Genomic DNA, 24,671 nt, shown 5'->3' on the forward strand with positions numbered 1-24,671 from the left:
GGTGGCAAAAAACAATGGATTTAGGCCCAGATCACTGTACTGGGGGTGAATGTTTGACATTGTTCAGCATTCCGTCCATCACTTGTTCTTTTGCATTCTGTTTATATTGTTTACAGCCCTGAGGAAGTTCAAGATAATTGAACGAAACACTGGCTGTGGCTGCTGTTGTACAGCTTTCAATAGAGTAAAGGAATCAAATAAAGTTCAAGTTCAAGACACTTGGGATCCTAGATTGTTAATAACTGGGTGCACCATTCCATACACTGTGTGCTTTTTAAGAACACAGCCAATATCTCCAAGTACAAGTGGTGCCCTGTGCATACTCGTAGTCAAATGCCAGAAGACAGATGCCTACACCCATCATAAAATTCTCTACAGGAGATCAGAAATTCAGACTTACAGAACTCTTAGTGAGAATAGAGAGCACTAAACTTCCTTCTCCTGACTCCAACAGAGGTCCATTTGCAACTGCAGCTCTCAAATACTTAGATAAAGACGACGAATCACAGATAAATTTAAAAAAATGTCATCCTACCAGTGCATCTACTAAAGCCCTCATAAAAAGGATTCCTGCTCTACAACTTATAAAAGCAACCACCTAGTTCAGATAAAGCAATTTCACACAAACAAATGTTGAATCCACAAATCATTCAAGTAAATTGGCATGTGGATGCAATACATGATTGATTCATTTTGTTTAAGTATGAAGTACAAACAGCAATCCCCAAGGGTATCCAGGGACTGCTCTTAATAAGGAACAAAAGTGCACTTAAGAAGATCAGAACACAAGCAGCTAAAAATTCAGTTAATGACAACAAAGCCAAGTTTAAATAAGTTCCCTACAATTGAGATGCTGTCATTCTTTTGTGATCTTCAACGGCAAAAGATTACAAATGGTGGCAGTATTGATGGAAAAAGCTGTGCCTCCCATTCACATCCTACCGAATCCAGGAATCTTTAAGAGGAGCACCACAGTATTAGGTCTTATAAGTGTTGTGAATGATATTTTTTAAATGTTTCCTCAAACAAGACAAGCATTGTGAGTGAATGAATGTTATTTCTAAAGTGCACAGCTACTCACCCAATGTCCCGGCACTAGGTACTGATGGATGGAGAGACCAGGGCTCCCGCCGAATTCCTCCCTATTTTTTGAACAGGAATGTTTATAGCTCTTTTTTACATTTAATGTCTGACATAATGAGCCTTAAACAAGGTGGGAGTTGATTCCACAATTTAGCAGCTAAGGCCGAGAAGGAGGAACCTCCACAATGCTGCTTTTTAAAGCAAGGGACCGCAATGAAACCTGCATTACTAGACCAAAGTGGTCTTGCTGGTAATATTTCTTCATCCTGTCAATGAGCTAGCTAGGCCTCTTGTTGTGGGAAGCTTGATGAGCAATTGTCAAGGCCTTCAATGCTATGCATTGCCACACTGGCAGCCAATGAAGTTTTTCCCTATATGGGGTCACAGAAGAACACCTGGCAATTTGTAAACAGAAGACGGACAGCCATATTCTGCATTGCCTGTAAATGTTGAAGCAGGTAATCTGGCAGACCCTAATAAGGAGCTTTGGCATAATCCAACCCTGTGAGAATCAAAGATCTCACCACCGTCACCGGAACATGAGGGAGGAAATAAATAAATCTTTTCAACATACCGGCTGCAGGATTTAACTATCTTTAGCTTTGCCAATGTGTTTTAGCCATTTTGTACACTAGTGTGGCTGCTGTTCAGCATGGCTAAAACTTAGTGGCTTAGAGGAGAGAGGAGTGGAGTATCAGAGTGGATTGGTGAAAAGTGGAGTACAATGTTGTAGAGTGGACTTGCAGAGCGTGTCTTGTATTGGAGTGGCATAGTGTGGAGTCGTGAAGAGTGGCATACACGGGAGTGGCAGAGCAGAGTGGACTGGGGTAGAGTGCATTGGCGTAGAGTGTTGAAAAGTATGCTGGTATAGAGCGCAGTGACAAATTCAGCAGCATTCAATGCAGCGTCATAGAATGCAATGGTGTAGATTAGAGTGGTGCAGTAAAGTAGAATGACGAACTGGGGTAGAGTTCAGTGGCAGAGTGGTGCACAATGGAGTGGCGTAGAGTTGAGTGATGCAGAGGGTAGTGGTGTAGAGTTGAGTAGCACAGAGTGCAGTGGTGTAGAGTGCTGAGTACAGTCGAGTCAAGTGGCATAGGGTAGCACTGAGTAGTTCAGAATAGAATATATTGCTGTAGAGTGCAGTGGCATCGAGTGGAGCAGCACAGAGTAGAGTGGTGTAGAGTTCAGTGGCGGAGACTGCAGTGTTGCAGAGTAGAGTATCAGTGCAGTGGTGTTGAGTGGTGTAGAGAGCAGTGGCACAGAGTACAGTGATGCAGAATAGAGTGCAGTGACAGAGTGCAGTTATGCAGAATGTGTTGGTGTTGAGTGTAGTGGTTAAAAGTAGAGTGGCGTAGAGTAGATTGTTTGAGAGTAGAGTGAAGGGGCAGGGAGTGGAGCAGTGTGGGGTAGGGTGCAGTTGCACAGTAGCATAGACTGTAATGGCGTAGAATAAAATGGTGTAGAGTGCAGTGCACAGAGTGAAGTGGTGCAGAGTAGATTAGAGTGGCATACAGTGGATTGGCGTGGAGAGCAGGGGCATAAAGTTGAGTGTTAGAGTAAAGTGCATTGGCGTATAGTCTATTAGCATAGCGTGCAATGGCATGGAGTGGTGTAGAGTGGAGTGGTGCAGAGTGGAGTATCATGGTGTGGTAGCACACTGCCATTACAGACAACACATTTTCAAATTAAATGACCATTACATTTTCACAGACATATAGTTTTACTCATAAAACTATAAAGCGCACAGTCGAAAATGTGTGGAAATTGCATTACATAGACTCATTAATTTTTTGATTATATTAAAGTATTTGTTGCCAACACACTTCAGAAATCACAAAAAATGTGCTTAATTTGTGTTCCTATTTCTGATATATTCTGAAATACTTAGTTAATTTAAATGTTGCGTGAGCGACAAAAAAAATAAACATTTTTTTTTTTTTTTAAACTCTTTCCTACCTCTAATACCCAAGCAAGATTGTCACAAATTCTCTCACTTTGAAGTCAGAGAAAGAAAAGTAAACAGGAGTCCTCAGACGGCACCTGACATGTGACAGGGGATCTTTGAATGTACAGCAAGTGTGACGAGATAACAAGATTAACAGGCCTGTTTACAGAAAGGGAGAACTCGGAAGGATACTGTAACTAAGGTTTGGGCAAGGGAAGGTATGAACTCAAACTGGACACCATGAAACAAATCAAGTTAGCAAACAAAAAGCAAAAAAAATTGAGTTACTAAGTCAATGACAAGCAACAAGCAGAATGCATTCCTCGTCAACTTTCTGAATGTCCACAAGTTGTCTTTGGCAAACCAGACAGCAGCGCTTGGCACTTCATCATAAAGGTACTGGTGCGCTATAAAGAGGCATTTAAACCAGCTACGTTTCAAATTGGCAGCCACTGAAAGTTTGCCAAGTGGTGAGAAATGTATTATTTCCTGCTGAAATTGAGGATCAGTCTGGCTGCTGTTTTATGAGCAGTGGCTGAATGGTATTTGGGTAATCCCACAATGAGTTGCTGTATTCCAAGTAAGGGGTTACAGCTACTTGCACAACTGTTTTTAAGAAGAAAGTGTTTGATAAATGAGGGAGAATTTTCCTAAATGCTTTTTTGTACCGTACAACAGGTGGAAGTGACTCTGTAACTTTAGCAGTCAAGATAGCTTGGATTTAAACAGGGCACTCAAATTCTTTAATGTCCTTGATGGTACAGAAGCTTGTTCTAAGTTATCGGTCCCCAGAAGCCTGACCCGATATCTAACTTTTTGCCTACTACCAGGACTTCCTTCTTCCCAGAGTTCAGCAGGAGCTCATTTTTAAAATCATACAATCTGAGATTACAAGCATTTAGGTTTGCTTGCACATAGACCTGGTCAACATTAAGCCTCACAATCAGGTGTGGTATAACCATAAAAGATGAGCCTCACAATAAATTATCATTGTTGCAAGTAGTTTCTCACATACTTTAAAAATAGTGGGGCTAACAAGACAATTCCTGTTGGATGTCACACTTCCGCTTATTAAGTGCAAATTTACGTTTGAGAAAAACAGATTGATCTGCCTTGTATGAAAGACCTGACCCAGTTCAAGACACTAGCTCCCAGACCTACTTTGTACATCACAAAGAGGCTACCACTGCTTGGTACAAATTTGAGGAGCTCAACCACAGCTGTAGGGGTTTACCTTATGCCAGTAATGTTGTTACCTGGCTAAGCCCTTATTAAATTTTCTATGTTCAGCCCTGTTTTATTCTTTAAGTTCTGAGCCACTAGCCTGCTTTAATTTTTTAGGTCCTGACATAGACATTTCCAGATTACAAAAATGTATCCTGCAGGTCTGTGGAACAAAGCTAATGCCCTCAAATGGTAAAATGTGGGCTAGAATAACCATACTGAATGCTTCTTTCAATTGATGGCAAACGGTAATAGCCTTGGATGTCTGTTAAATTGCGTCAGTCTTTTCTGCACTTCTTTCAAGAGAAGACATTTGTAGATAGTGAAAAGACATGTAGAAGGACTGATTGCCAAACAACCACTGAGAATAAATGAGGACACAACATGATTTTCCTCCACACATGAAGAGAAAGTGACTCTGCTACCCCCTAAATCTCCCAATTGCAGAAAATGTGCCCAGGGCTTCGAGGACAGAAGAAACATGTTGCATTATATTTCTTAGGTATCTCTCATACATCTTTCTTTCTAAAATGGAGCATGGTTGCAATGAAGTGCAATGATTTATGAACCATCAAAAGCCATGAATCCTGACAGGCTTAGCTCTGAAGGGAATTCTGAAGAGTAGCTGGGTCTTGCTCCACTCGAGTCATAAACACCCTCACAGTCCACTCTTTCACTGATCAAATACCTCACGCTGGTTGCAAACAAAAGTGATGAGTAAACTAGCCATCTTTCCTCATAAGTCCCACAACATCATATACAGGTACACAGGATTTGGAAAGCCAGGTTGCCTCTTGTGTGTCATCAACATTTCATCCATCTGCGTGAAAGGATGACATCTTGATCCATTTTTCTCATAGAATTACTAGCTTAGATCTTCATGTATAGGTGAATGGCAGAGGCTGGCACTAGAGTTATGTTCCAAAACAATGCTTCAGAGATTACCCAGATTATTTGGTTTGATTTAGTCATTTATAAAGTGCAATTGTTACTCCCAAAGGAGCATCCTGGCGCTATAGCGGAATGTAGGTGATGAGGCAGCTGCATGAAGCAGAAGGTGATCCTTTTCAGAAAGGTAAAACAATGACTTACAGAATGCGAGAGTAACACGGGGAATCGGAGATCCCAAAGATAAAGGTCTTGAGAAGTTTTCTGAAACCTGCTTCTGAGTCAATAAACCTTAAATGGCTGGGGAAAGCATTCCAGGCTTAAGTCCCTAGGACAGTGAAGGATTTGTCCCCTCTCGTTTTCAGTCTGAAAGGGGATGGTTGAGTAGACTGACCTGTGAAGATCAAGATTCTACTTTAGTGTGTGAACCTTCCGGAGAGGAATTTTGGACCAATCGCTTTGTATGCTCTAAATGTCATCAGAAGGATATTATACAATATTCTTCTGTGAATCGGCAACCAATGCAAAACTTTCAGGGCTGCAGAGGCAGAAGACCTTATTGGTAGTTTGAGAACTGCTCTAGAGGTGGCATGCTGTATTACTTGAAGTTGTTTGGAGGATCCAGCGTACAAGCTATTAGAATAATCCAGCCTGGAGATGATTAATGCACATGCCACGGTCTTCCTAGCTGTGAGGAGCAAGAGGTCGAAAAATGTCTTTAAAGATTTTATTAAGTTAAAGCAGGTCCCTGTAACCGCAAGGGACTGAGGACAGAACAACAGCCGGGCATCAAATTTAATTCCTAGATTTCTGACAACCTCCATGGTGGAGGGGGTGGGGGAATGGGAGCAGCATCTGGCCACCAAAGGGAAAGGACAAAGTTATTTGATTTGCCCAATAGCATGATATTGGTTTTATCTGTATTGCATTTTAGGTGGTTGGATTGCATCCGATTACTAATGATGGTTAAGCAATTTTTTAAATTCAGTTCCGATCCCAAAGATGGGATCAGCTGGGTATCATCAGCATAAGAGATGGTAATCAATCCCAGAAGATGTTATCAGAGAAATTAAAGATGCGATGAAGATGTTAAATAATACTGGACTTTGTGAGGAGCCCTGGGGCACTCCAGCAGTGAGCATAGTTTCTTCCAACGTGTAAGGAACCAGCTTAACCATCTGTTCACGGCCAGTGAGGAATGATTTTAGCCAAGAAAAGGCAGATCCATCAATCCCGCACTCACTAATACGAGGGAGAAGAATGTCAAGGGAGATGGTATTGAATACTGCTAATAGATCTAATAAGATCAGCACAGCATACTTCCCTGCGTCCAATGTTATTTTTTGAGTGTCTGCGACTTCTACCAAGGCTGATTTTGTAGAGCGTTTTGGGCACAAGCCTGACTGAAGGGGCTGAAGTACACTGGCCATTTCTATAAAAGTTTTTAATTATTTTACTCATAACTGATAACAGTGAAATCGGAATTGGATTGGAAAGAGTTGTGGAATTTTCCAGAGGCTTTTTCTTCAAGGGCTTAACCACTGCCAACTTTCAATCAGCAGATACCTCATATGTCACCAAGCAATTATTCAGGATCTAATTAATGACTGGGTTCACTACATCAACCAATTAGTGGAGAACCGGGGGGAGGGAGGAAGGATCATTAGGAGATCCTGATTTACATGCCAGGATAGCCTGGCTGGACTGAACTAATGAAATAGTTTGAAAAGCCACTAAGGTACCCGTCTCTTCTTTTGAGGCTTTATCTTCCCCGGAATAATAAATGGGGGAAAGTGATGGAGTAAACTCACTTCAAATGATCTGTATCTTCTCATTGAAAGAGGGCGAAATCTGATCACATAGCGATTGAGATGGCAGGATCTGACTGTCTAGTGCCTTCGGTTTAAGGAAGGAGTTTGATATTTTTAAAATAAGCTTTTGATTGAACCCACCTTACCCTAACCACCCGATCAGGGGGAGAGCTGATGCTATCTGCATTCCCCGAGGCAACCTTCCCCATGACGACCGACACTGAGCATTTTTGTTCATGTTATTAGTTGTACAGATTGTTAATTCTTATTCTTTATTAGACGGCAGAGGGAACTGTTGAGAACCACATGTCGATAGCGAAAAGGGTTGATACAACCGGCATGGACACTTCTTAACACAGATTACCGGTCTATGGGGTAGGCTCACGCAGCCAAGAGGGTGTTCTTTCCTTGAACCCTGCAGTAGGCGCTATACTCTTATTATCAGTTAATAATTGTGTCTGTATTCTATAGTCTGTATTGACTGATTGACTAAACGTGATATACTTAAATATAGTAATTAAAAGAAATATATATAACAGATAGTGGTGTGATGAAGCCATGATGGAATGTTATATAGAGATGAATTTTGACAGATGCCAGTCAACTGTGTGAGTGGCAATCCAGAGAAGACCTGGAGTTCAACCAATGCACCTGCAGCTTCAGTTTTATATGCAGAAATTACAAGGGATCTGCTTAGTACATGCCTGATGCTGAAGAAGACACACACTACTTGTCCTACATTCTACTTCGCCAGTTCTTCTGCCAAAAGCTCTGTCTATGGGTCAAAGCACAGTTTAGTCTACATGTCCGCAGAACCACCGCAGTATGAGAAAGCCCTTTCCCCATTTCCATGCAACTTCAAACCACTCTATTTTGTCCAAAATGAGTAAATGACAAAGACCCTGAATTCAAATTTTGTTAGTGATAGCAATCCCTAACACAGCAAACGCATATCTCAAAGACTGAATGGGGGAGGGGAGAAAGACAACATACTCAAATGGGGAGAAGAAAGGCATCAATGGAAAAGAAGAGGCAGAAGAGTGTGAGGAACAGGTAAGAAGTGAGGTACTACAGGTGCAGGGACAGGCTGCTCTCTTCCAGGGAGGACATTAAAATCCTAAAAAGAACTTGAATTACTCCTGCTATCAGATCCAGAAACAACAACAGCACTGAGCCACACAGAGGTAGGAAGTCACGGAAGCCTTCCCTTAAGGACTATGCAAAGCGTAATGAAGTGTGGATGCAGAAGAAGATGGCCGTCTACCAACCACCTACTTCATGACTGAGAATGTTCATGGAAAGACTGCAGCCTCTGAAAGGGCTTGTTTGAGGGAAGTAAGAAACAGTATTAGCTTGTTTCTAACATTTCAAGAGCTGCATGATCTAAGGACGAATATCCCCAAGTGGCAAAAAAACAAACAAGATTACATGCAAACAGAATGTAAGTGTGGGGTAGGGTCAGCAGCAAAACATCAGTGACTTGCAGGAAACTGGATCAAAGACAGAGGAAAAGGTTTGCCTTGAGGTTTCTATGTCATTTTAATAGGTGAGGAAGGGAGGAGTGAGTGGTAAGGACACTGCTTCCCTCCCCAGGGGAATAAACTTCACAGACAATTCTGTGGAGCTACTAGTACAGTGCTAGTTTCCTTCTTGTCATGGGCTGTCTCTACAGTGGTAAGCTCCTTCATAGACTAGTTCTCCTAAAATTGTAACAAGAAAAGTTGTTCCAACATTCTAGTGGCAGTAGTACGTGCCTTATGGTAGATGTTCCCAACAATCTGCTTTCAGCTTGCAAAAGCTGTGGTTCAACTGCCCATTTGAGCCTAAAGATGGTACTTTACCAGTACTGAAAGAATCCAAATATGCCCTAGCATCACTACTTAATACAGAATGTCCTTGCATCCAAGAGTATGGTGTCTCATAGGGCTGAGATACAGGCAGCTTGGATACCAACGTTCTCACAGTAATGTGAGTTGGTGGCAGTAGAGGTCCACAGCAGTAACTCTGAGAAACGAAGGTGCAGGGTATCCCTCATAATAACTTGAGTACAACTGCCTCTTAGGCCATAGTGTCCAGTCTTCAACTGCTTCCCTGATCAGGATTTGGCTCTGTAAGCATCTCACGATGGAGCTCTTAAGTCCTGGACCGCAAATTGAGTTAGAATCCATGGTCAAACTGCAAATGTATATTTGGAATGATTCAGGTGTTAGAATTCATCAGAGCCTCAGCAGTCATCCCCAGCGGACAGACATACACTCCACCTCAAGAATCCTTTTTCTCTTTTAATGCCCCATCTATCTCGAAAGAGCAGATCTTTAACATAATGATCCTTTGACTAAATTATATCTACATTCCAGCTGCTTTGAAGCAATGAAGTCCTGGCAATCCAAAATCCACAGTGCTCAAACGTTGAAAATACACTACCACCAGTGTAACTGACTTAAGTGCCATAACCAAAGGGAAGGAACAAACTGTGCAGATATATACAGTGGTTAGGCCCAAAACCAAATAATGCATTATCAGGCTCATCTGGGAATCTGTGCCCAGTACGAGCTGCATTCTCTAAATCCAGTTCTCTGTGGATATGTGGAGCACAAGGAGGAATCAAGCAAAAGGTCACACAAATCTGTCTAAAAGAAAGTACAAAAAAAAGGTAGCTGCAGGTGCTTAGTAATTGTTGTATGAGTGATGATACTGCAAGTCTAATCCCTTTAGGAGGGAAACATGGAGGAAAGTCACAAATAGTACAACAGGAAGGAGAGAAAAGAGGGCGGGAGCAGAAAGTTACTTGATGGAAATTTGTATGCACAGGGTGAATATTAAGATTATATTCCAATACACACCTCTTCTTAATATGTACAACCTGGTATGACAAAGATACCCACTAACAGAACTCCGTAATGGGTGTATTAAATTAAAGTATCTAATGATTCAAGATAATCTCTCAGGTCACCAGTGCACTCTTCAGTTTTGCATCACTGTTGTTACCCTACCTTTTCCCAGAGCAGAATTCTGCTTGTTGCCTCCAGGTAGGAGTGAAGGAAACCGGTTCACACAGTAACCACTCTTGGTGTATGCTGCCGTAGAGCCCTTTCAGAAAACAAACAAACAAAAAAACAGATCGTCACTTGTGGTCATGCTGAGGTGGTTTCTTATACCCCCAACATATGCAATTTAACTCTTTTAGAAAGCTGAGCATTTTCCATCAAATCTTCGATTAAAAGCCACTGAAACTATTTGTACAAAAAAACTAAAACAAGAGTGAATAAGGAAATTATACCAAACTATTTGATGAGAGGTTCCAGCAACCTGAAAATCTGCACAATCACAGGTGGGGTACTTGCTAATGGCATCACAAAACAACATTGCACGAGACGTGAAGATGTCAACTTTTGGAGGTGATAAGACAGAGGACAGTTTAGATATTTTTTCTGGAGATGAAGTAGAGAGAATAGCAAAATTGACTGATACAGAGTTATGGAATTAACATCCAAGCCAACCACAGAACACATTTTGTGAATTAAGGCAGAAACTGCAAGCATCGCTCAATATCATAAAGCTATCTAGCCCAATGTTATAAAGCTGAAAAGGTTGCCCAGTGGGCTACAAGTACCAATCAAACAAGTTTATGTTAAAAAATAAAAATAAAAAAATAAAAAGGACTTCGTGGCTACATGGTAGCAATTTTTAAACAAATGTTAGCTAGGCTTCATATTATGGACTATTCAAACATGTCAACAAATTAGAAATGGGTATTCTAACATCAAATTAAAAAAACTTCCAGAGAGGATTAACTGATAGATTATATCAATAGAAAACTAGACACCTATGAGATATTCAATAACTGAAACCCATAAAATATTCTGGCAAGATAAATGACATTATACAATAATATTTTCTACAGTTGGGAGGACAATATAGCATATCAGGCCATTCAAATCGATAACATCAGATTCTGTAAGTGCAAATCCAATAGTGAACCTAGGGGTATGTCATTCATGGTTCATGTGCCATTAGTAGAAACTGCAACAGACATTCAAGATAAAACTGCAGAACAAACAACATACCTTTCACCTCAAAATTACTGTGGTTTTTTTTCCCAACAGTTGGTTCAATGCAAAGAAAAAGGTAACTATATTGTATTTGCATTCATACTGCACTTACTACCCCTGAAACACTTTACGGCAGGTAGCACGCTACTCTGGACCCAGAGATAACACAAGCATAATATCAACTCATGACAAAACAATAGTAATTTATATTTCAGTCTGTACACTTGCAGCAGATAAAAACAAATTGGTATAGAAAGGTTTGAAGTAAATACCTACTTATACAGCAACTCTATTTCGAGAAACACCTGATATGTTTACATTCATTCAGAATCTATAAATAAAAGTATCTGGGCACAACTGGCTTAAAACATACCACTGGGAGCAGATTTAAATAAATTCCAATACGAATCCACGACAAATATTGAGACGGATGACAAGCAGCAAAAAATTATATAACTCTAAATGAAGCTGCTAATGAGGGAGCCTTAGCCTTCATGAACACTGCAGATTACAATCAGGAAGGACAAAGCCAAGTCATAAAGGTGATTATCTAAAATTGCTGTGTGATCCACACTTAGAATTTCACAGAACTGCCAGTATTTTAAATGAAGCTTTACGCCAGAATTGGATATCAAAGAATACGAAACGTTTCTTGTTCAACCACTGGTTGAGACTCCAGTGTGGGCTCAGATTACAGAGCACGAAGTGCAACCAGCCAATCACACGCCAGCTCACACTTGTGTTTTCCGTCAATGATATAGTGTGCTTCTCACTGGCTGAATACAAGGTGGGATATATTGCCAAAAACGTGTGCACAATGCTTTTGCCAGCCCCTGCGTGCATTGTCTCGTAATCTGCCCAGGACTGAGTAGCAGCATCAGACTACACTTGAAACATGGTCCGTCTTGGCAAATGCGTCTTCTATGGTTTTAAGCTGTGGCAAAGAATCGTAACACATCCACAACCTCACCGCTCCAATCTCTGGGACTGGCATAGGTGTCACACACACCTACATTCTCCTCTGTCTAACACTCCTTGTTGAATTCAGGTACATTAAAAAATATATATTGGTTTAAAGTGTGGGAGCATTTCACCTACATCTGATTATATGACTTCAATGAGGGTATTAAAAGTGATAGTCTACTGCCTCCCCCCTGCCTGATGACAATGCAAGAAGGGGCAGATTATAGTCAGAGTCCTGATGTTCTACCTGATCTTTCATAATCACATGGAGTTCAACACACCTTCAAATCACATGTAACTTCTGCACGTGGACCATTAATTGTAATCAAAACTGGGTTGCAGCTTGCTGCCAGTATCTGCACCCTAAATTTTAATGGCATCGGTTCGAATTTGCTATAATTTTCTGGGAGCCCAGCTTTAATGACAGTGGGGTTCTGGCATTTGGTCAGCATGCGGCCTTTAGTCACCTTGGAGGGACACAGGTGAGAGGCCACTGGAAAGGTAGGGAGATGAAGTAGGCAAACTATTTGGGAACTTGAGGAACATTGCTAAATCCACTATTCAAGTTGGATGGTTAGAAAATAATGTCAAGTAAAACCGCTGGGCTTCCTCATGCATCTGTTTTACTTGTTATGTCACAGGCAGCTGATGTCTCCTAGAAGAGGATGAACTGTCTTCCAGGCTCCGGATCTCCGAGCGCCCATGCAGCCTCACCCATGGCTGAGGGACACAGACACCAGCTGGGAGTCCATAGCTAGCAACGTATGGAGTTGAGGGTAAAGGAGTTTGGGGGTGAGGAAGGTCCAGGTGTGACGAGTAATGTAACAACCATAAGTGAAATGCATTAAAATGGTGCTGCACAGTGATCTTATTTACGAGTGAGACAGGTAAAGATCCTGGAGTACAAGGGCACCGAATTTAGATCATTTACAGCACAGAAATAACAGGACAGGTATGTCCTGGCTAAGTGCTGCGATGAGTGCAGGCACTGCAGTGCAATTGTGCAGGCTAAGTCCGAAATAATCTAGCTCACCCTCACAACATTAGTTGCAACTCTAAAACCATATTCAGCACTGAGCACATGTACAAGACCGGTGCAACAGATAGTGTACCAGACAAAAATAGCTTAGGGACATCAGACCAGCCTAACGAAATTGGTTGCAAGCTTTAGACGAGTGTGCAATCTGCAGGTCACAAGTCTGAATACTGGTTGGCCTGCTCAACCACTCATACTCCTGAAGTGGATACAATGAATGCCTCAGTGTTGGAATACAGCGAAGTAAGATCTGTTATATGTAGTGACACAATGCTGCACAACTGTTTTCTGTCCTAAACACTTGATGTAGTGGCTATTGGTTCACCAAGTGTTCATATAACAGAGTTTTTTCTTTCCATCCACACCAAAACAACAACTTGATGCTGGTGTTTTCCTGCATCTCACCCACCTTCTGCTCTGTAGAGGTGGGTGAACCAATAAATTAACATGGGTCGGCTCTGTGTCTGAGAGCATGTGCACAAGCCTAGCCTCAAACATATTTGACATATAAATAATACACCAAAGATCATATTAGAATATGATAGGGTGTCTTCAAAATTAAACAAATGGTAATTCTTTAATACATGGAAGCTTTTCAACTTAGTACATCAGATTATATCATTGCGAGTATTTTACTGAAAGTGAGTTTTTAAACATGAGCTGAGAAACAGTCTTGCCCCTACCCTCACGACAATGCTATTAGGGAACTAAAAGGCAAGTCATAAGTCATTTGCGTCCTATATGTGGGCTAGATTATTCTTATAAATGAAGCAAAGGTTTAGTATATAAAATAAGAGGGTTTTTTTCTGCAGCCCATTTGCTGAACTCACGTATTTGAAGGTGCTCTCATATGTGATAATAATGAAGAAAACGGAGGGCGAGGGAAAGAAAATATTTGCCTAGGATTATACAATGTGTGACTAGTTTATGGATCAAGAGCATTACAGACCGGTACAGTAGATTATTCAAGTCAATAGACCTGAAGGTCTGATAACATTTTTAGGATTTTGCAAGGCCTGGCAACGTAGGTTGATAAATTTGTACAAAAATTAGTTAAAGAATTTCCTATCATATCAATCATACTGGTGATTTCTCAATACTACTAAAAAGCTATATCTACCACCTTGGATTGACATTATTAAATCTCTGTAAACACTGCACATACATCTATACCACACTCAAAATCACTCCAGAGTGGAATGGTGTAGGATGCAGGCTATCTATGCAGAGTACCAGATGTAGGGGCACACTAAATCAAATCAAATCAAATCATTAACATTTATAAAGCGCGCTACTCACCTGTGCGGGTCTCAAGGCGCTAGGGGGGAGGGGGTTACTGCTGCTCGAAGAGCCAGGTCTTGAGGAGTCTCCAGAATGCGGAGTGGTCCTGGGTGGTCCTGAGGCTGGTGGGGAGGGTGTTCCAGGTCTTGGCTGCCATGTAGGAGAAAGACCTCCCACCCGCCGTGGAGCGGCGGATGCGAGGGACGGCAGCGAGCGCGAGGCCGGTGGAACGGAGGAGACGGGTGGGGTACAGAAGCTGAGGCGTCGGTTGAGGTATTCAGGTCCCTTGTCGTGGAGGGCTTTGTGTGCGTGGGTGAGAAGTCGGAAGGTGATCCTTTTGCTGACTGGGAGCCAATGCAGGTGTCTCAGGTGTGCGGAGATGTGGCTGTTGCGGGGTACGTCGAGGATGAGGCGGGCGGAGGCGTTTTGAATACGTTGCAGACGTTTTTGGAGTTTTGCGGTGGTCCCAGCATAAAGGGTGTTGCCGTAGTCCAGGCGGCTGGTGACTAGGGCGTGGGTCACGGTTTTTCTGGTGTCGGTGGGGATCCAGCGGAAGATCTTGCGGAGCATGAGGAAGCAGGAGGAGGACACGGCGTTGACTTGTTTGGTCATGGTGAGAAGAGGGTCCAAGATGAAGCCGAGGTTGCGGGCGTGGTCTGAGGGGGTCGGTGCGGTGCCAAGGGCCGTGGGCCACCAGGAGTCGTCCCATGCGGTCGGGTGTTGCAGAGGATGAGGACTTCCGTTTTGTCCGAGTTCAGTTTTAGACGGCTGAGCCTCATCCAATCTGCGACGTCCTTCATGCCATCCTGTAGGTTGGTCTTAGCGCTGGCGGGGTCCTTGGTGAGGGAAAGTATAAGTTGAGTGTCGTCAGCGTAGGAGGTGATGATGATGATGATGATGATGTTGTGCTTGCGTACGATGTCGGCGAGGGGGCTCATGTAGACATTGAAGAGTGTCGGAATCAGCGAGGAGCCTTGAGGGGCGCCGCAGATGATCTCGGTGGGGTCTGGGCGAAAAGGTGGGAGGTAGACTCTTTGAGAACGGTTGGAGAGGAAGGAGGCGATCCAGTCCAGGGCCTGGCCTTGGATCCCGGTGGAGCGGAGGCAGGTTATTAGGGTGCGGTGACAGACGGTGTCGAAGGCAGCTAAGAGGTCGAGGAGGATGAGGGCGACAGTTTCACCGTTGTCCATCAGGGTTCTGATGTCGTCTGTGACTGAGATGAGGGCGGTTTCAGTGCTGTGGTTGGTTCGGAATCCGGATTGTGAAGGGGCGAGAAGGTTGTTGTCTTCCAGGAAGTTGGTAAGCTGTTTGTTGACGGTCTTCTCTATTACCTTGGCAGGGAAGGGGAGGAGCGAGATGGGGCGGAAGTTCTTCAGGTCGCTTGGGTCAGCCGTAGGTTTCTTTAGTAGGGCGTTGACTTCGGCGTGTTTCCAGCTTTCGGGGAAGGTAGCAGATGAAAATGAGGAGTTGATGATGGTCTGGAGATGCGGGGCGATGATATCGTCGGCTTTATTGAAGATGAAGTGAGGGCAGGGGTCCGAGGGGGCGCCGGAGTGGATAGAGTTCATGGTGGTTTTGGTCTCTTCAGTGTTGATGTGGGTCCAGGCGTTGAGGGTGATGGTAGGGGGTGTGGGTTCGGTGTTGCTTGGCTGGGTCTGGTGTCCGAAGCGGTCGTGGAGGTCGGTGATCTTGCGATGGAAGAAGGTGGCGAGGGAGTTGCACAGGTCTTGTGAGGGCGTGATGGCGTTGGCGTTGGCGTACTCTTTAACAATGCTGAAGAGTTCTCTGCTGTTGTGGCTGTTTTTGTCCAGTCTGTCGGTGAAGAAATTCCTTTTGGCTGCGCGGATCAGGTGGTGGTGTTCGCGGGTCGCGTTCTTGAGGGCGGTCATGTTGTCAGCGGTGTGGTCCTTGCGCCAGGCTTTCTCGAGGGCGCGACAGGTTTTCTTCGATTACTTAAGGGTGTCAGAGAACCAGAGAGGTTTTTTGGTGTTGGCCTGTCGATGCGTGCGTCTGAGGGGAGCAAGGTTATCTGCGCAGTTGGTGATCCAGTTCGTGAGGCTGAGGGCTGCGTTGTTGGGGTCGGTGGTGAGGGTAGGTTGGTTGACGGTGAGCGCGGAGATGAGCTGTTCTTCGGGGATTTTGTTCCACTGTCGACGAGGGATGGGTTGAGTGCGGAGGTGGCGGGTCTCGCGTCGGAATGTGAAGTGGACACAGCTGTGGTCGGTCCAGTGTAGAGCGGAGGCGTGGCTGAAGGAGACGTGTTTGCTGGCGGAGAAGATGGGGTAAAGCGTGTGTCCGGCGATGTGGGTGGGGGTGTTCACCAGTTGCTTGAGGCCGAGGTTGGCGAGGTTGTCGAGCAGGGCGGTGGTGTTGGGGTCGTTGTTCTGTTCCAGATGGAAGTTGAGGTCGCCTAGGAGGATGTAGTCCGGCGAGGCGAGGGCGTGCGGGGAGACGAAGTCGGTGATGGAGTCGCTGAAAGGGGCGCGCGGTCCGGGGGGGCGGTAGATGAGGGATCCTCTGAGGGTGGTCCTGGGGTCGGTGCGAATCTGGAAATGCAGGTGTTCTGCGGCGAGGGGGTGTCTTCGGTGGAGGTGGTGACGCTGATGGAGTCTTTGAAGACGATGGCGATTCCTCCTCCTACTTGGTTGGTGCGGTCTTTCCTGGAAATCTTGTAGCCTTCGGGGATGGCTATGGCGATGTCTGGGGCCGAAGAGGCGTTCATCCAGGTCTCCGTGATGAAGGCGACGTCCGGTGCTGTGGAGTCCAGGAGGTCCCAGAGTTCAACGGCGTGCTTGTGGACGGATCGAGCGTTGACCAGGATGCATTTGAGGTGGTTGATGGCGCGTGGGCTGGTGGTCATGGTAGTTGCGTGGTGGAAGATACGTTTGCAGGAGTGGCAGGCGAAAGGTCCATGGGTACGTTTTGGGTTAGCTTGGAAGCAGGTGTTGGAGCGTCCTGGGTTGAGGGCGTGGAGGGTGGTGGGGTCGTAGCGGAGCAGAGGGGTTTGGGAGTGCTGAGGACCAGGGGTCGTGGCGCTGGGCGCGGGCCAGGCCCGGACGGGCGCAGACGGGCTTGCCTCTGGCGCGCCCGTCATAAGAGGGAAGAGGGGCGGGAGGGGTCAGCTGGGGGCGAATGGGAGCTGGGGGCGTGCAGGAGAAGGCGGCGGGAAAGCGGAGGGAGGGGTGGACAGGTAGAGGGGAGAAGAGCTGGGGGAGGCGGGGTTAAGGGTGGTGGGGGTGAGTTTTAGGAAGTTTAGGGAGAGAGATAGGAGTAAGGTTGGGAAGATAGGGGAGGGGGGGTTGTAGAGGTGGGTGAGGGTGAGAGGTAGAGTGAAAGGATAGGAAGATAGGGGTGGTAACAGAGGGGGTGGCGAGTGGGGGGAAAGATAGAGAGATAGGTAGATAGGAGGTGGTGGTGAGTGAGGGAGGCAGAGAGAGAGATAGAGAGATAGGTAGATAGAGATGGGGGTAGATAGGGGTGATAGAGAGGGGGAGAGACGAGTCAGGAGCGGGAAGAACCAGGGAGTAGGTAGCAGTTAGCTCTGTTGGGAAACAGAGCTAACAGAGGAAGAGGAGCGGGGAGCAGGAGGGAAAGAAGAGAACAGGAGGAACAGAAGACAGAAGACCACAGAAGAAGAGGAGCCGAAGAGCAGAAGACAGAGACCACAGAAGAAGAGGAGCCGAAGAGCAGAAGACAGAGACCACAGAAGAAGAGGAGCCGAATGCACAGAAGGCCACAGAAGAAGAGGCGCGCAGAGGACAGAAAAGTACAGATGAAGGTGAAGAAGAGGAGCACAGAAGGCAGAAGAATACAGATGAAGGTGAAGAAAAGGAGCACAGAAGACAGAAGAATACAGATGAAGGTGAAGAAGAAGAGGGGCGGCGAGCAGCACAGGAAGGAGCCAAGAAGAGGAACAGAGAAGAGGAGGCACACGCGGGTCGCGGTGCAGAGGAGAGGGAGAGAAGCACACAGATGAAGAGAGAAGACGGGGAGCAGGAGGGAAAGAAGAGTACAGAAGAAGACTACAGAAGGAGAGCGCAGAGGAAGAACAGAGAAGAAGAAAAGAAGCAGGAGAGAGGATGAGTAGCGCAGGGCAGGGCGAGGGGCTGGGAGGTGGGTACTTACTGCGAGGTAGCTGGGCTTGCTGGGAGGTCTCAGGAACCTGGAATGGAGGAGCTGGAGGAGCTGCAGCGGCAGGGGGAGCGACCTACCCTTGGGTCAAGGGTCGCTACCACTGTCGCGCAGCGGCCGCCAAGAGGGAGGAGGGGGGGAGGGGTCAGCTGGGGGCGAATGGGAGCTGGGGGGCGGGGCGTGCAGGAGGTGGCGGCGGGAAAGCGGAGGGAGGGGGGGACAGGTAGAGGGGATAAGAGCTGATGGAGGGGGGGTTAAGGGTGGTGGGGGGTGAGTTTTAGGAAGTTTAGGGAGAGAGATAGGAGTAAGGTTGGGAAGATAGGGGAGTGGGGGTTGTAGAGGTGGGTGAGGGTGAGAGGCAGAGTGAAAGGATAGGAAGATAGGGGTGGTAACAGAGGGGGTGGCGAGTGGGGGGGAAAGATAGAGAGATAGGTAGATAGGAGGAGGTGGTGAGTGAGGGAGACAGAGAGAGAGATAGAGAGATAGGTAGATAGAGATGGGGGTAGATAGGGGTGATAGAGAGGGGGAGAGACGAGCAGGAGCCAGGGAGTAGGTAGCAGTTAGCTCTGTTGGGAAACAGAGCTAACAGAGGAAGAGGAGCGGGGAGCAGGAGGGACAGAAGAGAACAGGAGGAACAGAAGACAGAAGAACAGAAGACAGAAGACCACAGAAAAAGAGGAGCCGAAGAACAGAAGACAGAAGACCACAGAAGAAGAGGAGCCGAAGAGCAGAAGACAGAGACCACAGAAGAAGAGGAGCCGAATACACAGAAGACAGAAGGCCACAGAAGAAGCTACAGAAGAAGAGGAGCGCAGAGGACAGAAAAGTACAGATGAAGGTGAAGAAGAGGAGCGCAGAAGGCAGAAGAATACAGATGAAGGTGAAGAAGAGGAGCACAGAAGACAGAAGAATACAGATGAAGGTGAAGAAGAGGAGCACAGAAGACAGAAGAATACAGAAGAAGGTGAAGAAGAGGAGCACAGAAGACAGAAGAATACAGAAGAAGGTGAAGAAGAAGAGGGGCGGCGAGCAGCAGAGGAAGGAGCCAAGAAGAGGGACAGAGAAGAGGAGGCACACGCGGGTCGCGGTGCAGAGGAGAGGTAGAGAAGCACACAGATGAAGAGAGAAGACGGGGAGCAGGAGGGAATGAAGAGTACAGAAGAAGACTACAGAAGGAGAGCGCAGAGGAAGAACAGAGAAGAAGAAAAGAAGCAGGAGAGAGGGTGAGTAGTGCGGGGCAGGGCGAGGGGCTGGGAGGTGGGGGGGGTACTTACTGTGAGGTAGCTGGGCTTGCTGGGAGGTCTCAGGAACCTGGGCTGGAGGAGCTGGAGGAGCTGCAGCGGCAGGGGGAGCGACCTACCCTTGGATGCAGATCGTACAGGCTGACAGAGGTTAAAGTAGTAACTCTCAATACTCTCTTTCATGGTAGTGTGGCTGAGCAGTTTAGGTTTATCAGATGGTAGAGCTAAGCATTTGTTGAACGCGCTGAGTCAATAAATGAGAGACACGCTTAAGAAGAAACTCCAGACTAATTCAGAAAAATAACAACAATTTTTAAATTAATTTAGATACCAAAATCTTTAGAATTAGGTAAGTAATCAGGCAGCTTGTCACCGAAAAGTACGCCAGCACTACTATACATGACAAGGACATTTGTTGGGATCAATATGGACATCTTTCTTCACATTACAATTAATTAATTTGTTTAACAGGAGAAGGGACCAAAGGACATAGTTTACAAAAAAAAGAAGAAATACAAATCTGAAAGTTAGACTAATAAGAGAATACAACAAATATTGTGAACGCCCTCTGTTGGGTTTGTTCAAGTCGGCAGACTACGACATCACTTGAGAATCACTTTGTTGATTTATTTCTGGCGAGACCAAGTGGCCCGCCAGGTGGTGTTATTATATGTAGCCCCTTAGACTGGATATTTGTTGGTCCTAATGTATTAAGTTGGGCCCTTGTCATCTACATTTTTTAATATGGTATGAGTGAAGCGAGTATGAATGTGATTATTGTGTTTTAGCTTTTGCACTTTTTCCAGGGTTTATATTGCGGTTTCTTATCAGTGTGCTATATATTTCTTTGGCGTTAGTTGAGTTTGAGCATATTTATAATACTTAAATAAATTCATCATTATGCTCTCTTCTTTTTCTGGTCTGCATTTTTTAGATCTCCTCTTTGGACACCTGGGATTCCCTGTCGGCATCCAGAGTGTCCTTGGGACATTGTTAGTATTTTTGGGAATTAGGTAAGTACTGCTCGAGTTGCCAACTTTTTGCAGTGATGCGAAAATGTCACACGAATGTGCTTTTCTGCGGTAATGCTTTTCTGTGGAGAAAGAAACGTGCTGCATACAGATATTTGAAATCGTATTTAGGGGGTCCCCTTTAGGACGGAGTCCTGGGGAGTAAGGGGGGAGGGGGTTAAATCGGGGGGCCAAGGTCACGAGCACCCACAGTAGTTCGGTTTACCTTCCCTGGGGTGTCTGGGTACAGAGTGCTCGATGGGCCAGTAGCCTTGCGCACTGCACCGTTGGCGAAGGGGGGGGGGGGCATCTAGAAACATGCTGCAGAGGGGGACTTGGAGACAAGTCCAGGAGCTCCGAATAGGGGATCTCAGTTCGTGAGGGTCCTGAGAGCAAGGGTACACAGTTGATGCTCATGGACCCGGGCTGGGGAGCACAGGTGCAGAAGGTTTTGGTGGGCTGTTCCTGTGCGTCAAAAGCGCTCACGATTCTTGGTCAGACCTGCAGAGGGGGAAGAAAAACAAACAACATGGCCACTCTCATGGTCAGCCTTGCTGGATCAGTCGTCCCTCTAAGACAGGTCAGCTTTAGCAGCGATGGGATCTACAGGCCTAGGTGCTTGCAACTGCCCTGGTACCGCAGGTATTGGTGCAGAGCAACTCCAAGGGATCTTGGCATCTCCAAACTTGGTGGGGAGAGGAGTCGGTCTTCCTGGAGCGCGGTGGCCTCCTGGGCGACTGCTGCGTCAGTGGCCCGGTGGTCAGCAGATCAGTGCACTGGACTTTGCGGACTGTGTCTTCAGGTTGCAGGGAAGTGGCTCCTCCAGATGCTGACTGGTTGTCAAAGTGCTGGCAGCCCTCCTAGGCTTTTGGAAGATGCACAGATGCAGGACTAGTCGGGTCCTTGCGATTGTCGGGAGAGCAGCATGCAGGCAGGGTTTGGCGCCAAGAGTCCAAAGCTAGTCCACAATTCTGGTGCTAGTCTGCTCTTCTTTGTCCTTCTTCTTTAGTCAGTCGAATCTGAGTTCCTGGTGTCAGTGGGCCTAATAAATACTCAATTTAGGGTCATTTTGGGGAGTGTAGGGTACCAATGGGCTACTTACCCCTGCGGTGACTACCCCCTCCATATGGCCACGTCCCCCGGGGGAAAGGGCATAAGTGTGTCCCAGAACTCCCAAATCCACCAAAAACAGGTGGGCTGCCTGATGTACTTGTGGAGCACATCAGGCAGCCCACCCAGGCGTGCGACTAGCCTGGTAGTGCAACACGCCTACTTGCATAGCTAAACTCCCACCTGTCCTGGTACCAAATGGGGCACAGGGCAGAGGGTGGCATCTCCCAGATCTGGGGAAAGCTGGGGTCACATAGCAAACACAGCAGGGACTTTGAAGTCCCTGGCTTTGGAATGCAGATTCACTAGTCATCCTGCTGGAAGAGGTAATAACACCTTCACCTGGAGAAGTCATTGTTTCTGGCCTCAGAGCGCTGCTCTCACCTCCAGGGGTCAGAAACATGTCAGTGGTGGCAGGCTGGTCGATACCAGTCAGCCAGCACACTATAAGACAGGTAGGTTTCAGGGGGCACCTCTAAGGTGCCCTCTGGGTGCAGGTCAAAATAAATACAATACTGGGATCAGAATGGGTTTATTAAGGCAAGGTGTTTGATACCAAACACCATAGGTTGAAGTGAAGGCATTATGTAGCTGGGTAACTCGTAATGACGAGTGTCCAGTGCATACCTTAAGATGGCTTTCCTCTTCAATTGTAACATATAGTAATTGAACTAGACATTACAGGGCACATCTGCTCATGCAGATATGTCCTCACATCCAATATAATGCATCCTGCCTTAGGACTCAAAGGCCTGCTGTAGGAGTGACGTACATATATTTAGATGCAGTGATTTGGGTCATGGCACACAATCAGTGTGCCATGTTGTGTTTTCGCTCATCACTTGCACCATGGCATGCATTCCGCAATGCCCCCCCTAAGGGTGGCACAATATGTGCTGCAGCCCGTAGGGACCCTCTCTACTACTCAGGCCTAGGTATCAGAGGTACCATTTACTAGGGACTTACAGACGTACTTAAGTGTGTGCCAACTGTACACAATTAGACCTTTTATCTTGTTTTTGGGAAAGAGCACTGGCACCAGGGACCTGTTTAGCAGGCTCAAGTGCACCTTGAGTTGAAAACTCTCAATACCAGTGACAAAAAGTGGGGCCCTTTCCTATAACTCCCTCCCCCCAACAAAAGGGAATGAGACTAACCTTTCCCTAGGGAGTCTTCACTAAGTGGAAAACCCTGGAATGGCCATCTGCACTGGCATGGTCAGTCCCAGGTCTGTGTTCCACTGCGAAGTCCATACACTGTAGGGAGATGGACCACCTCAACAGTTTAGGATCATCCTCCACCCCCTCCCCCAAGTCATTTGCATTAACCATCTGAGAGGTCTGTGGTCAGTTTGAATGATGAAGTGAGTACCAAATAAGTATGGCCTCAGATTCTTCAGGGACCAGACCACAGCAAAGGCTTCCCTATCAATGGCACTCCAATGCTGTTCTCTGGGGAGTAACCTCTTGCTGAAAACAACAGGCCATGATCTTTGTTCTGAGATAGGACTGCTCCTATCACATGCTCCATAGCCTCTGTCTGCACAATGAACTGCTTAGTGTAATCTGGAGCTTTCAGAATGGGTGCTGAGCACATTGCTTCTTTCAAGGTGTCAAAAGCCTTTTGACAGCTCACTGGCCAGTTTATCTTTTTGGGTTGTTTCTTGGAGGTGAGTTCTGTGAGGGGTGCCGCAATAGTGCCATACACCTTCACAAACCTCATGACGTACCCAGTCAAGCCAAGGAATGCCCTAACTTGGGTCTGTGTTGTTGGAGCCTCCCAGTCCAGAATAGTCTGGGATCTTGGGTTGCAAGGGTTGAATTTGGCCTCTACTTACAAGGTGGCCTAAGTATACAACAGAGCCCTGCGTTATCTGGCACTTGCATGCCTTGATAGCGAGTCCTGCAAGCTGCAGTGCCTCAAGGACCTTTTCAAAGTGGATCAGGTGATCCTGCCAGGTGGAACCATAGACAGCAATATCATCAAGATATGCTGCACTAAAAGACTCCAATCCAGCAAGGACGTTATTCACCAACTTTTGGAAGGTGCCAGGGGTATTCTTTAAACCAAATGCCATTACAGTGAACTATCTGGTAATGTCCACCTGGGGGTCGAAAATGCTCTTTTCTTTGGCTCCTGGGGCCAAATCAATCTGCCAGTACCTTGATGTTAAATCAAAACTACTGTGAAATGTGTCTGCACCCAGCCAGTCAATGAGTTCATCTAGCCTTAGATTGGAGTGGGCATTTGTCTTGGTGACAGCATGGAGACCCCTGTAGTCCACACAAAACCTCAGCTCTGGTTTACTTCCCTTGAAGTGGGCTTGCACAAGGAAGTTCAGTGGCTCAATCACCCCTAGTTCCAGCATCTTGCTGGCTCCGATGCTTTCCCTGACTTGTTCAGACTGTTAATTTTGCTTTTGACAGGCAGGCTGTGTCCAGTGTCGACATCATGGGTACACCAGGTTGTCCGACCAGAGGGTCATGGAAAAGAGCCCAGCCTCAGGACTTGCCTGCAGTAAGTCCACTGTTGGGCAGTGAGGGTGTTTAAGACATCTCCCTCAACAGACCCAACTGCAGGGTTGTGGTAGGGGTGGTCAGGGAGGAGTCATGCTCTTCTTCTTTATCCTCATCAGTGACCATCAGCATGGTCACATCAGCCCTGTCACGGTAGGGTTTAAGCTGGTTCACATGGATGACCCTGTGAGGGTTCCTGGGAGTGCCAAGGTCGACCAGATAGGTGGACTCCCTTTTCTTTCAAGGATAGGGTAGGGTCCACTCCATTTATCCTGGAGGGACCTAGGAGCCACAGGCTCCAACACCCACACCTTCTGCCCTAGCTGGTACTCCACCAGTGCAGCCTTTTGGTCAAACCACTGCTACTGGAGCTCTTG

At 46.2% G+C, this 24,671-nt stretch overlaps 1 protein-coding gene across 2 annotated transcripts in view; it reads right to left on the reverse strand.

Moving 5' to 3' along the window:
* Positions 1-24,671, reverse strand: part of SNUPN (snurportin 1) — a 124,211-nt gene that overhangs the window by 55,602 nt on the left and 43,938 nt on the right. For both annotated transcript variants that reach the window (XM_069222173.1, XM_069222174.1), the window contains exon 5: positions 9,948-10,044. In XM_069222173.1, the coding sequence (XP_069078274.1) occupies positions 9,948-10,044 (97 nt within the window). The remainder of the gene's footprint in view (positions 1-9,947; positions 10,045-24,671) is intronic.

Source organism: Pleurodeles waltl, chromosome 3_1 (genome assembly GCF_031143425.1).
Source record: "Pleurodeles waltl isolate 20211129_DDA chromosome 3_1, aPleWal1.hap1.20221129, whole genome shotgun sequence".
NCBI lineage: Eukaryota > Metazoa > Chordata > Amphibia > Caudata > Salamandridae > Pleurodeles > Pleurodeles waltl.